This window comes from Mobula hypostoma, chromosome X1 (genome assembly GCF_963921235.1).
Source record: "Mobula hypostoma chromosome X1, sMobHyp1.1, whole genome shotgun sequence".
In the NCBI taxonomy this organism is placed as follows: Eukaryota; Metazoa; Chordata; class Chondrichthyes; order Myliobatiformes; family Myliobatidae; genus Mobula; species Mobula hypostoma.
The window spans coordinates 38,516,262-38,530,465 of NC_086128.1; the positions used below are offsets into that span (position 1 = coordinate 38,516,262).

The 14,204-nt window shown below is 40.6% G+C and overlaps 1 protein-coding gene across 4 annotated transcripts in view; it reads right to left on the minus strand.

Annotated features, from left to right (window-relative positions):
- etv4 (ETS variant transcription factor 4) overlaps positions 1-14,204 on the minus strand; it is a 117,527-nt gene that overhangs the window by 56,050 nt on the left and 47,273 nt on the right. For 3 of the 4 annotated variants that reach the window (XM_063036969.1, XM_063036971.1, XM_063036970.1), the window contains 2 exons: positions 4,729-4,855; positions 1,242-1,427 (listed from right to left, as the gene is read on the minus strand). In XM_063036969.1, coding sequence (XP_062893039.1) covers positions 1,242-1,427; positions 4,729-4,855 — 313 coding nt within the window. The remainder of the gene's footprint in view (positions 1-1,241; positions 1,428-4,728; positions 4,856-14,204) is intronic. The other variant, XM_063036973.1, reaches the window with a different exon arrangement.

Below are 14,204 nucleotides of genomic sequence, written 5' to 3' on the forward strand. Positions count from 1 at the left end.
CTCTGAATTTACAATTGATGATCATTTCTGGAGCTGAAGTCTGGAATGAGATTAGAAGACATTGGAAGACATTACCCAGTGGACAGTGAAGTTGTGACTTTCTCTACCACTTAGATAGAGGATCATTTACATGTACTCAAAGCATGATTTGTGTGTACTCGGGGGATCAGGGGTTATTGGGTTAATATGGGAAAGGAGTGTTGAGGTAAACAATCATCCATGATTTTATTGAACAGGTTCACGCGATGGAATGCCATACATCTGTTCTGTTTTTTAATTCCTTCCTCACAGCTTTATTCAATGTATTTAAGATTGAAAACAGCAAAGCCTGGAGGAGCCAATATGCAAAACTTATCAATGTTGCTAAAACACCCCTGACCCAACTGAGAGTTGAAAGAGCAGCATCAGGTGCAGCTCCAATGATGGGAGCATTCCTACCACTCTTACCAAAGTGCCCTATGTGGTTAAAAACACAGACACCACGTGAGATTGATACATAACTAAATAATTCTGGGATCTGTAGTGAGTTCTGCAATGGCCTTTTATAAACTGTGTTATGTAAGCCTTTTCCACCTCCAAATGAAATCCCAGCAGTTGCTTACTGTAAATTAATATTTTAGACTGGATGTCACTAGCTTAACTCAACCACACCAGAATGATTGCTTGTGGTTATTTCTGAATTTATCCAGCAACACACAGCATTAAATATGTTATATGAAATCACGTTGTCCTAATGAAAATAATAGGCAGAAGCTAATTGCCTGGCAAGAGAAAGTAGATAGTCCTGGTGCTTCTTAGCTCCAAACACCCAGGTTTTATCCTGACCTTGGATCTGTTTGTGTACAGTTTAAATGTTCTGTGATAACATGGGTTTCTTGCAGGTGTTTGGTGCAGATCAATGGCAGAGAGAAAAAAAATCAAAGGGGAGTTAACGGGCTTGTGTAAGGGAGAACAGGTTGCAGTAGTGCAGAGGACTACAAGGAGGAGGAACGGAACTGTTTCCCTGGGATCTAGCATAGATCCAATTAGCAGAATGATCTCCCCCTCTATCATTATAAGTTTAAGGTATGCATACGTAATACATTTTACACCGTTTAACAGAGATGAATTTTAGGCAGGCAAATGTTGACAAGATAATATGATGCAAACAACTTATCATAGAAAGAAGAAACTGTAAAATATTTTGGAAACCTGTTCATATTCAATAAGAAAACATAAATGTGATTTGGTATCTCTGGTACCTGTACCTGTGATCCATTGGGTATCTGCCATTGGACATAGGTTGAGTGGGTGTATGGAGATTCAAAAAGCCGTGGTCCCGTCTGGGGTTCACAGTGGATTTATTGCAGACTTGCTGTAATGGGGTAGTTGAAGGGTTCCCATGATTTGGGGAGTTGAGACCAACGTGTGGCTTTTTCTCATAGGCACTGCATAAGGAAGCATAAGCAAAATATTGTCTACAATGCACAAATATTTCTCTATTACATTATTCCTGAAATATTCATCACTTCGTTAAAGGTTGTTTATTTTTGTTTTGGGGAATTCCTTTAACATATTTCATCTCCTTCAATGATTTCTTCCATGTTCAAGGTCATTTCCTGGACTTCATCTTGGTTCCCTGTTCCCTTCATCACATATAGGCTGCCTCTCATTCAAGTTTTCCAGAAGTATGCGTACACCATCCACAATAACACAATCTCCTCTGGTCATATGTCTTAGTTCCTATCCTTTTCTCCTTTCTATACTTGAGTTCTGTATTCTTTCAGTTACTAAAAACTTGGTCAACTGAAACCTTTCACCCAAATCCTCAATATATCCTGCTTTCTTTCCAAAAGATTTCTTAATACCCTTCTTTTTGCTCATGTATTCAACCCTGCCTTCTAATGTTTCATTCTCCATTGCTCTCAATACTTTGTTCTTCATATCCGTCTAAAGTGTCAACATTTTGAGGAGTGATTCTGGATTCGGATCTGTTGCTTATCTTGCAATAGCTCTAGACATGAAAGCTTATTCTGCATTCACTGAAATTTCTGCCTTATTGGGAGTACAAAGGCAAGAATTAAAGAGCTCATCTAATTACATTCCAAGCCTGCAGTTCTGAGCAGAGCTGCACATACTGCTGAGATATAGCACATAGTTCTGGATGTGCAAACACAGGGAAAGGTTGATCAAACAGAACTGTAACACAGTGAAATCTTCACTTTAATATATATGACAAAAAAGATTAATATAATCTTTATCCAGAGTTCTTATCTGCCATTTGCCTATGTAGAGAGGAACTTGGTAAGTCTTGCCAAGCAGTTGGTCATATTTACAGAATCAGAAGAAAGCCTTGTGTCTAGTTTCCACTCAATGTAATCAGACCAACAGGTCAACTTATTGATAATGGGACATGCCTGGAACACTGGGATTTTATGCAAAAAGCCACCATGCTATATTGCCATCATAGATTGGACATTATTAATCTTAATCTTAGCTTAGTTTTTGGCCTGCTTTAATAGAGAGTTATGAATGCATGAAAAATTCCTTATTCATCCATTACTAATATATCCTGCAGCGGGCTGACACATTCAAATACAAGATCTATGGGTGGTGCATTCCAATACTGACGGTACAAGAAAGCATAGGGAAAAACAAAATACCGACCAAGCCAAACATGCAATAAAAATATTGGAAGCAGCAAGGAGAAATTTAAACATATGCAACAGCATCCTCTCTATTCCTGTTAAGCTCATGAATGATCCCCATCGAGGAAACACAGCCGGTCTTGACAAGCATTCTGCTGTGTTTAAGGTAGGTGGCATTTGAAATCTAGTATCAACAATATTAGGTTACAAGACTTCAGATATTAAATTTTGCTAAATCGTGTTTAAAATAGGCATGTACGTTTAACAGCAATTCATTTCCTCTCAGTCTGTGCTACCATTCATGAAGTTAGAGCAAACATTTCAGTGAAAGCTGAGTTGCATCTTAATGCCATGTGTTACAGTATCACCTCCTGTCGAACCTACGACTCACTGAGGAAGATATTGCGTTGAGTCTGTGCCTGAAGAGTCAGGAACCCGATCCACAAGTAGAATGTGGTGACATATCTTTGTAACTTTGCTCTGTTACCTTGCCACGTGATTCCTCAACCTGTGGCAAAACTTCTGCTAAAGCACTGTTAGTCTGGAATATGCAACTTAAACTGCAGACATCTCCCAAGCACAGTACTGCACTGCTCTATGGTCAACCTGCTGAAGTTTGCTGATTTTTGCTGGAAGTAATTTCCACACCCTTCTCCTCTAAATCTTGAGGGGGTATCAGATAAACTATACATTGGAAAGGCCGAAGTTGGTTGAGATAGTCATTGAAACTTGCATCTCTCAGTCTGACTGAAACACTATTCATGTACTGTAATGACCAGACTCCAGTTACAAGCTTTGTTTAAACTAGCTCTTACATTAAATAAATACCACATGTGATTGAATGCCAAAATCTTTATTTTTGTAATGCAGGCATATCCTGAGACACCTTCTCTAACAGTTTTCAGATTAGTGTGAACTAAGGAAAATTACTGTGAAATTAACCCCCAGCTGTTTTAAGCAGAATGAAGTTGCTGACAGGTGAACAACAGAATTATCAAAAAGTTCCATTTCCTTGGGAGAACAAAAAACTTCATTCCAGTTATTTTAAAAATTATTTTAATCAGAAATGGATCCCAAGGAAACGATTAAGGAGACTCTTTTGCGGATGTGAAAACGATATTTATATTTTGAAGCAATGTGAAGGCCACCCATTGTTCTATGATTTCCTTTATAAAAGATTCCTTTCCACACAGACTGATCATGTATTTTTATATAGCTGAAACACAGGAGGATGAAGCAAAAACAGAAATAACTCATTGATGGACTTAATCGGGTCATAACATCGGGAACTGCAATGTTATGACAATAACATCCAAAGTTCAAAAAGGTGATGTATTCATTTAGAACATTCAGATCAGGTTAAGGTTTCCCATCTTATCACTTCCACAACATTATACTTTTTTGCTTCTCCAGTTGTCTAGTATCTTAATGCTAAGTAAACTACTCTATTTATCTTCCTTCTTCCTTCAAACTCAAAAAAGGTTTATGATTGCTTAGTGTGAGGGTGGTGGAAACAGAGAAAATCAGTGCTTTTGGAAGAATTATTTTTAGGGTTGTGGGGAAAGAGAGGAGAATGAGATTGATAGGATTGCTCTGATATAGAGGCTGGCACAGTCTTGAAGAGCTGAACGTTTCCTTCTGTACACTAAAATTCAAAGATTCTTTGGTGCTGCCAAACTGAGCTTTTACTTATAGCTTGTCATAAGAAAAAAACAAGCAGAAAAATAACTTTTAAAAATAAATATTATATAAAAATGCAGGATCTGCTGTAAATGACGGATTTGAGTCCTGCACAATAGCATTTGCTGCAGCCAACTTCATTCTGTGTAAAATAGCTGGGAAGAGGGTTAATTTCACAGTAATTTTGCTTAGATCACTTCATTTGTCATAATTTAGATTATGTTAGGTAGTTTTCTGATTTCTGACATCCATTCCTGTCACCATTTTCACTTAGACACCAAATGACCTTGTTCTTACATTCCCAGCCTCTCCTCTATAAAACCAAAGGTTGTTTTCTTTTTGATTGTGCATTGCAAAAGGAACTTCTCTCTCCCCAAAATTACTTCTATGAAGCTTATGATAATTACTGCATAACACCAACCTGGCATAAAGGCACTGTTCCCCATTGCCATACTGGTATGGTTGCTTATGTCGGCAGGACAGGCTTGGATTAGAGATGGGACTCTGTGGCTCCTTCTTAATCTTCAGTGTGGGACTGTGAAAAGCCACTGTTGGGGAAAAAATAATGCCTGTGATAAATTGTCTTTACAATTCTATTCTCTTCTGGTCGAAATGTTCAGCAGAGTTGTGATCAATACGTGTCAACATTAACACGATGAATGAATTCCAGAGCTATGGGAAAATAAACCATGAGCAAATCAGGTTATTATTTTTAAGGCTTAAAAATCAGGCGCAAAGACAGAATATGCACAAGTACCCCTTGGTCACTGTCTCAGTACAGATTTTAAATTCAAGAAGCCAAGCATAACTCAAGAGTAAAATATATTTGTACAAGATGAAAATGCAGAGCAGAGATGATTAATTAATTATAGTGATTCAGAATTAGAATTGACAGGACATTTGCATAATTATCTGAATATTTTACAAATCTATACATACAGAAAACAAGTTAGAGGTCCTCCATGAGACCCTTCTACAGCATTGCATCCAAATCACTTCTATCACATCTGAAATCCTGCCTGCCCTCTACCCTGGACCCCCATCAATTTGCCTATCGCACCAACAGGTCTATAGAGGACGCCATCTCCACAGCACTTCACTCTGCCCTGACTCACCTGGACAGACCCAACTCTTACATCAGAATGCTGTTCATTGACTTTAGTTTGGCATTCAATACTGTGACCCCCTCCAAGCTGATCGCCAAACTTCACCAGCTTGGTATCAACTCATCCCTCTGCAATTGGACCTTGGACTTTCTGACTAACAGACCCCAGTCAGTTAAGTTAGACAACCTCTCCTCCTCCACTCTCACCCTGAACACCGGCATGCCTCAAGGCTCTGTGCTGAGCCCTCTTCTGTACTCCCTTTTCACCTATGACCGCGTTCCTGTACATGGTTCTAACTCCATAATCAAGTTCGCAGATGACACCACAGTGGTTGGTCTGATCAAAGGGGATGACGAGACGGCCTACAGGGACGAGGTTCAGCACCTGGCCACATGGTGTGCCGACAACAACCTGGCCCTTAACATCCAGAAGAACATGGAGATCATTGTGGACTTCAGGCATGCTAGGAGCCACACTCACGTCCCCATCTACATCAACGGAGCTGTAGTGGAGCGTGTATCAAGCTTCAAATTCCTTGGTGTCCACATTTCCGATGATTTCACCTGGTCCCTGAACTCCTCCATCCTGGTCAAAAAGGCGCAACAGTGCCTTTATTTCCTGTGGAGCATGAAGAAAGCTCACCTCTGTCCCAGGATACTGACGGAATTTTACCGCTGTACCATTGAGAGCATACTCACCAACTGCATCTCAGTGTGGTATGGCAATTGTCCCGTATCGGACTGCAAAGCACTCCAGCAGGTGGTGAAAATTGCCCAGCGAATTATCGGCACCCAATTGCCCACCATTGAGAACATCTACCATAAACGCTGCCTGGGCAGGGCGAAAAGCATTATCAAGGATGCATCTCACCCTAACCATGGACTTTTTACTCTCCTCCCATCTGGTAGGCGCTACAGGAGCCTCCGCTCCCGCACCAGCAGGCTCAGGAAGAACTTCTTCCCTAAGGCTGTGACCCTGCTGAACCTCACATCACAGCGCTAAGCAGTATTGTACCCATATTGTACTGTCTCAGTACTTTTATATTTGTGTGCTGTAGCACTTACTTTTTATTCACAGTTATTTTATAAATAATACTATTCTTTTGCACTTCTGGTCAGATGCTAATTGCATTGCATTGGCTTTGTATCAATGACAAGAAAGTTGAATCTAATCTAATCTAATCTAAATACAATACACACCAATGTGTACATCCCTGTTCACTAAACCACTGAGCCTTTATGAGGTTGAAAAAGAGAAAGAAAACAAAAATAAGCCAATATATGAAGATAATGTTTGCTTTCAAGCCTGGGACAATCTAAACACTATTTGAGACACAAGAATCAGAATCAAATTTAATAACATTGGCATATGTCATGAAATTTGTTAACTTCTTGGCAGCAGTAGATTGCAATACATAATAATATCAGAAAATAAATAATTAAAGTATATATGTATATTAAATAGTTAAATTAAAAATAGTGCAAAAACAGAAATAGTAAAAGTGAGGTAGTGTTCATGGGTTCAATGTCCATTTAGGAATCAGATGGCAGAGGGGAAGAAACCACCTCATCCATTTAGGTTAAAAGGTTCTAACAGTAATAAAGCGGTTGCATCCTTGCTACAGAACTTATAGGGTTATGGATTTAACATCAACACACCTGGCACTTGAGTACCAAAGTCTAGGCTGACTCTGGAACAGTGCTAAGAGGATGGTGCAGTGTAGGTGTTGCCTTCCGAGACACCGGTAGTAGCTATGTTAGTGCAAGGCCTCCTTTATCCTTCAGGTCCTATTTACAGTTCCATTCTGTTGAGACTGTTCTGTTTTGAACGGATTGATTGCAATTGCATAAGAACATATGAAATAAGAGGAAGAGTAGACAAGTCAGCCCCATATGCCTTCTTTACTGGTCATTGATACCATTATTAGGCTTGTATGTCAGCAGCACTGCCTTGCACAAATCCCTTGATTCTCAGAATCAGAGGAGGATCTCACTGTCTCAATAGCTGTCTCAAGCCACTTTGAGAATTTGATCTGCTGCACGATGAGATTGGCTCCCGTTATTGAATCCAAATCAATTATTTAAACCAATCTTCATCTCACCATTTGCAATGATAATTTGAGGTACATCTATCTGATTACAGTAATTTTTGACAAATGAGTATGAGCAACATGTGTGTGAAAAGGTATTCAGCCAGCTGGGAGTTAAATTGAGTAATGGGGGTGGGCAAATAGATTATTCGACCTTCACTTACCTGTGTCACATGGCTTCCGTCTGCAGTGTACCACTAAGCAATGGGGACTGCATTACAGTAACTATATGATGAAAGCTATGATCTTTAGATTAGATTTGAAGGGCCTGTTGCTGGCACTTAGCATGCGTAGCATATTAGTACAGGGACTAGTGCCATCACCAGTGACATCAAGTGGGGTACAATATTTGTTGATCTCAATTGCTCAATATTCAACGCGGTACACAGGGAATGGAAGAATAATGAAGCAGCTCTTAACTGAAGTCAGTTGCCAGCTTCAACTTTCCATCAGCAATGATGCCAAGTTATACTATTGTCTTCAATTCCCTCCCTTCTATTTTGTTTCCACCTTCTATTGCCACCTGACTAAACCTCCTCTCATTTGGATAGCCCATGCTGCTAAACATCTGCTCAAACCGAACTGTCCCCCATTAATTAGCTGCTGAGGATTTTCCTCATAACACCCATCTGACCTGATACCCATAGCACCTCTGCACCACCCCCTTCATGAACTCTATAGTCAGAAAATATATGAGGTGCTTCAGCAAAATAATCCAAGTGTTGATTTGTGGGTCAAAGCATAGAGTAAAAATTCTTGTTTACACTATGGGACTGCATCAATTTGTACTCAGTTTGGTGCTACTGGATGACTGTAATACATCCTGTTTATTTTACAGGGTACATTCTATGGCCCTGACAGCCCAAGACAGCCTCAGAGTTCCATTAAACCTTTTGATTTATGATTGGATTTCCTGATTTCCACATTTCATACGTTATTTCATTCCCACAGTGACATTTCTAAATAAGCCTGCAATCTGTGTGTGTTAAACACTGACTGGTAGGAACCTATGAATGTTTGCAGAGTTTTAAAACTGACATCAGGTAAACCAATGATCTCAAAGCTACGTGTCACTTCATTTATCTGGCAGAACTCTTGCTCTGGGTGAGAACACTGTGGTTTCTCTCTGTATTCCAAGAATCCACGTTCATGATGATAAATTGATATTTCAGTCTGGAGAGAATTGTTGCTCTGTCAGATGCCAGTGTGCAGATAGAGTCATGATCTTGGAATCTAATGATACTGGTAAATGTTATGCCAATGCACTCTTTAATGCAGTGCAACAGGTTCTGCTCTCCACAATAAGACATCAATCATCTAAACTGCTACAGGAAGAAAGCCTATTCCGATGTTCGTATCCCGAGGAATAAGAGTTTACTGATAATTTCATTGCTGGCTATAAACAGAACTGCACTACATTAAACATGATAGAACCACTTTACAGGTTTAAGCGACACACACAAAACGGTGGGGGGAAATCAGCAAGTCAAGCAGCATCTATGGAGGGGAATAAGCAGTCTACATTTCACGCAGAGTCTCTTCATTGGGACTGGAATAGAAGGGGATAGAAGCCAGAATAAGAAGGTGGGGGGAAAGTAAAGTGATAAGTGAAAACGGATGAAGAGGAGGGGGGGGGATGAAGTAAGAAGCTGGGAGGTGATACGTGAAAGAGGTAAAGGGCTGAAGAGAAAGGAATATGTTATGAGAGGGCAGTGGACCATGGAAGAAAGGGAAGGAAGAGAGGCAACAGAGGGAGGTGATAGGCAGGTGAGGGAAGAGAAAAGGTGAGAAGGGAACCAGATGGGAAATGGAAAAAGAAAGAAAGGAGGTGTATCACTTCTATCTTGCACATTTAGCACATGTGACTATGGATGGATTTCTATCCCGGAAATTTCATGCAAGTCCTGGTGAAGGGTCTCGGCACGATACGTTGACTGCTTATTCCTCTCCATAGATGCTGCCTGACATATTGAGCTCCTCCAGCACTTAGTGTGCATTTCTATCCCGTTATTTGTAAGTGCCAGTGAAAAAGGAAGGGTCTTACAAGACATATGCCTTTAGTTACAAGATTACAATAAAGAGCAGTTTAGAATTGGAATTGGTTTATTATTGTCACATGCACCGAGATACAGCAGTGAAAAGCTTGTCTTGCAAGCTATTCATACAGCTCAAATCCTTACACAATGCATTGAGGTAGAACAAAGTAAAAAAATAGCAATGCGTGATAAAGTGTAACACCTACAGAGGAAGTGCAGTGCAGGTAAACAATAAAGTGTAATATCATAACAAGATAACATACAGATCTTCACCACACTAGAGGGCAGGACAGCCAGCGGTCATTGACAAAAGAGACTGCAGATCTGAAATATGGAACCAAAAGAAAAACCAGAACATTGGAAGAATTCAGCAGGTCAAGCAGCATCTGTGAAGACAACAGATGTTAGTTGATGTTTCAAGTTGAAAAGTTCATGATGTATAAGACGGAAGTGGAAAAATAGCCGGTGTATAGCAGTATGTGGGAGGGTGAAACAGAGGCCGGTAGGTGATTGGTGGAACCAGATGACCAGTTGAGGGAGGGAGTGGAAAAGATTAACACGTGTGTGTTTTACCTGAAACTGGAAAATACAGTGTCTATATGAATGGGTTGTAAGCTACCCAAATGTTATACAAGTTGTTGTTTTTACAATTTGTTTGGCCTCACTGTAGCAATGAAGGAAGGAGAGTTAAAATGAAATGCAACAGGAAGCTCGACAGAGCATAGGTGCTCCACCAAACAATTCCTTACAGTCCATCCATTAGTCACCACTCTTGAGGAGGCCACGTGGAGAGCTTCGAAAGCAATAGACCAGGTTGAACAAGTACTGGTGAGCTGATATTTTGTTTAGCTGTGTACATGTATGGCTGAATGACAATTGAACTTGAACACGACTTGCTTCCCTGCTGTACATCTTTGATTGCGAGGTCCTGGGTGTTCCTTTTGGATGTAAAAGCTCCCCCAGTATTTTGTATGTGTTGCCTGCATAGAGCTGTCAGGTGCAATGTTGTCTGGCACAAGATCGTTATGGAGTTGTACAGTGCAGAAACAGGGCCCTTCAGCCCAATTGCCATGTCAACCACTGCACTTACTTTTAACTAGTCCTAGTCACTGGTTCTACACAGCTAATCAGTATCCTACTTATGTACAGCCTGTAGAGACGTTGAAAGGCCGAGATAGTGTGAATGTGGAGAGGATGTTTCCTTAGTGAGGGAGTCGAGGGCAAGAGGGCACTGCCTCAGAATAGAAGGACATCCCTTTAGAACAGAGATAAGGAGGAATTTCTTTAACCAGAGGGTTGTGAATCCATGGAACTCATTGCCACAGACCACTGTGTAGGCCAAACCATTGAGTACATTCAAAGCAGAGGTTGTTGGATTCTTGATTAGTCAGGGCATCAAAGATTACAGGAAGAAGGCAGGAGAATGGGTTTGAGAGGGTTTATAAATCAGCCATGATGGAACGGTAGAGCAGTGGCCTAACTGTTCCTATGTCTTATGGTCTTATTTAGCATAGATCATAGAACAGTACAGCACAGTACAGGCCCTTCAGCCCAGGATGTTGTGCCAACCCTTTAACCTACTCTAAGATCAATCTAACCCTTCTCTCCCACAAAGCCCTCTGTTTGTCTTTCTTTCATGTGCCTGTCCAAGTTTCTTAAATGCCCTTAATGTATCTGTCTCTATTTAGTTCCATGGTTTCTTCTTCCTTTTCTTATCTTTCCCATTGCTTCCCCTCTTCACTTCCCCATCTGGTTCCATCTGCCCATCATTCCCCCCCCCCACCTTATCTGGTTCCACCTATCAGCTTTCAGCCTCATTTCCACCCCACCCTCACTCTGCTATATACTGGACATCTTTCCTCTTCCCTTTAAATCCTAATACAGGGATTTGACCCAAAACATTGACTTACACCTTTTGCCTCCACAGATGTTGCTTGACCTGCCAGGTTATTCTTGCATTCTGTTTTCTTGTGCTATTAAAATCTTAATGATCTGGACTAATTCCCCAGACAAAGAGGCTTGGGAGAAACTTTGAGGGAATAAATTAAAGAAAATATAACTAAAAACAAATGAAAATATACTGTTACTGTGTTGTAGCTGTTGTCTCCCATTTTGTCCAGACCCACAGTGATACAATTCACTGCTAACTATCTGCTTAGCATACATTTAATTCTCTTATTTCTTCATTGGTCAGAGCATGAAGGGATAAGGGGAGAAGGCAGGAGATTGGGGCTGAGAGGAAAATTGGTTTAGCCACGATGAAATGGCAGAGCAGATTCGATGGGCCAAATGGCCTAATTCTGCTGCTATATCTTACGATCTTATGGTCCAATAATGGGCAATAATTGTGAGGTCAATTTGCAGCAGCCACACTCCATATGAAAATAAAAGATGTATGGTATTGAGGCATTTAGACTAGATGAGGAGGAGGAGAAGATGGCGGCGCGACGGCAGCGCACGCGGCCTCTCCGGTGATGAATATCTGTTATCTGTCAAGTAGGGGACCGTGCACAATTCTGATTTGATGGAGACGGATGTGAGAGTACGGAGGAACATCTGGAAAACTTCTGAAATGCCTGTTTCGCTGCTGCTGCTACTGTGTGGTAACCAGAATCTCCGGAGCAGAAGGCCCCGAAATCCTCAGCTTTGCTTGTTTCAGCGGCCGGGGTGAGGTCGAAGGCGCTTGGCAGAGGATGGTGCTCGGGAGGCTGTATCGGAGGGGCTGGTCGGAGGATCAAAGTTTTCGGACGGATGGACTCAGTGTCAGCTGTGTCGGCTGCTTCCAAGGCATCAGCAAGTTGACGGTGCCTGGAGGTTTATGGCAGGGAGTTTCTCCCTTTTGCCGCCTGCTATCGGGGACTCGGGAGTCGATCGACTCGGGGATTTTGAGACTTTTTTTTTACCGTGCCCATGGTTTGTTCTTCATCAAATTATGGTATTGCTTTGCACTGCTGTAACTATATGTTATAATTAAGTGATTCTGTCGGTGTTAGTCTTTGGTTTGTCCTGCTTTCTCTGATATCACGCCGGAGAAGCATTGTATCATTTCTTAATGCATATATGCATTTCTAAATGACAATAAAAGAGGACTGAGTATTCTCATAATCTAATCTAATGGTCTTAGATTTGATACCAGACTATGTTGAGTACATCCTGAACATGACAGAGGCAGGATAATTGGATTCAGTGCTCTTGCACCAAATATTGGGAGTGATTGGTGTTGAGGTTTGAACATAGGCTCTCCCACTGATTCCTTTTATCTGGTCACTTCAACAGGTACAGTACATGAAAAGGAAAGGTTGAGAGGTACAGGGACCAAACAGGTAAAAAGGAGTAGCTTAGAAAGGCATCTGGTCAGCATGGACCAGTTGGGTTAAGGGCCATGTTTCCCTGTAGTATGACTCTATTTTCTATACTCTAAGTCCTGATGCAGGGTCCCGACCTGGAACATCAACAACCCCTCTGTATCCACACATGCCGCCAGACCAGCTAAGTTCCTCTAGCAATTTGTTTTTTTTTTGTCCCAAATTCCAGTGTCACCAGTCTCCTGAGTCTCTTTACACCTGTGCTATTTTTGACATTGAAAGATTGGGATGCCATGCCCTTCATGATGCAGAAGGCTTCTAGTATCCATTTCCTGAGCTCAGGGGTTAAAAATTGCCACTTACAACAAATATTAGAATGGTTCAACTTTGAGGAATTGAACACAGTGTAGTGAAGACAAACAGGGGGTGGGGGGGAAATCACAGTAGTCTCACATTGCTCCCCTGTTAGCTTTTAATATTCCTGTCAACTATCAATATAGATTGGCTTGGATTTTGTTTTAACAATGACAGTTAGTTTTTGCTGTTATTACTCTACAAAACTAACACTTCCATTATCTTCACATCCACAATTAAAAAATAACTGAAGTGATACTCTGCACTGTTACATAATACATCAGTGGCAGTTACTGATGTGTTATAAATATCTATATTTTTCTATGTATTCAAGACAGGCAATAAAAGCAAAATGATAATGTTAAACCTTAATGAATGAAGTATGAATAATCATTAATGCTCTACTCCCTCTCTGGCTCTGAAAATATGAATGAAATTCCATTCCCTCCCATAAGCCCAATTTAATTTTAATATGATTAACATGGTAAATATTTAAAATGACTGTTTTTATATTGCAATTCTTGCTCAAGAGTATTTCTCAATGTTAACTCAATTTCTATCTGTTACTTTAAATGTGATTTATATTCCCTTTTTACTGGTTATTTTACGGTCTGTAAGACTACTTTAATGTGATTGGCTGCATTATTGCTGGATACTATACTGTGGATTCACTGTAGAAAGGGGCAGAAAAGGAAACCTGCATTCAAATGCCCAGTAAATCTTTGAGGGGAAATATGTTTGAGGTCACTGACAACTACTTCTGGTTTTACCATGAATATTAAATCATGAAAACCACGCCTTGCTTGGCTAACTGGCAAAAATCGTACCATTTGTGAGCTCACTATTTAATGGGCTGCCTCACAAACTCCAAATACGTTTAACATATCTGTGGTTGATTGATTTGCCATTCCCTGTTAGACTGTTCAATACAGAGGAACCATGCATGGCTGCCTAAACTATCCCATGACTAATGCCTTGAAAGTTAATAAAAATGGAGATAACTATTT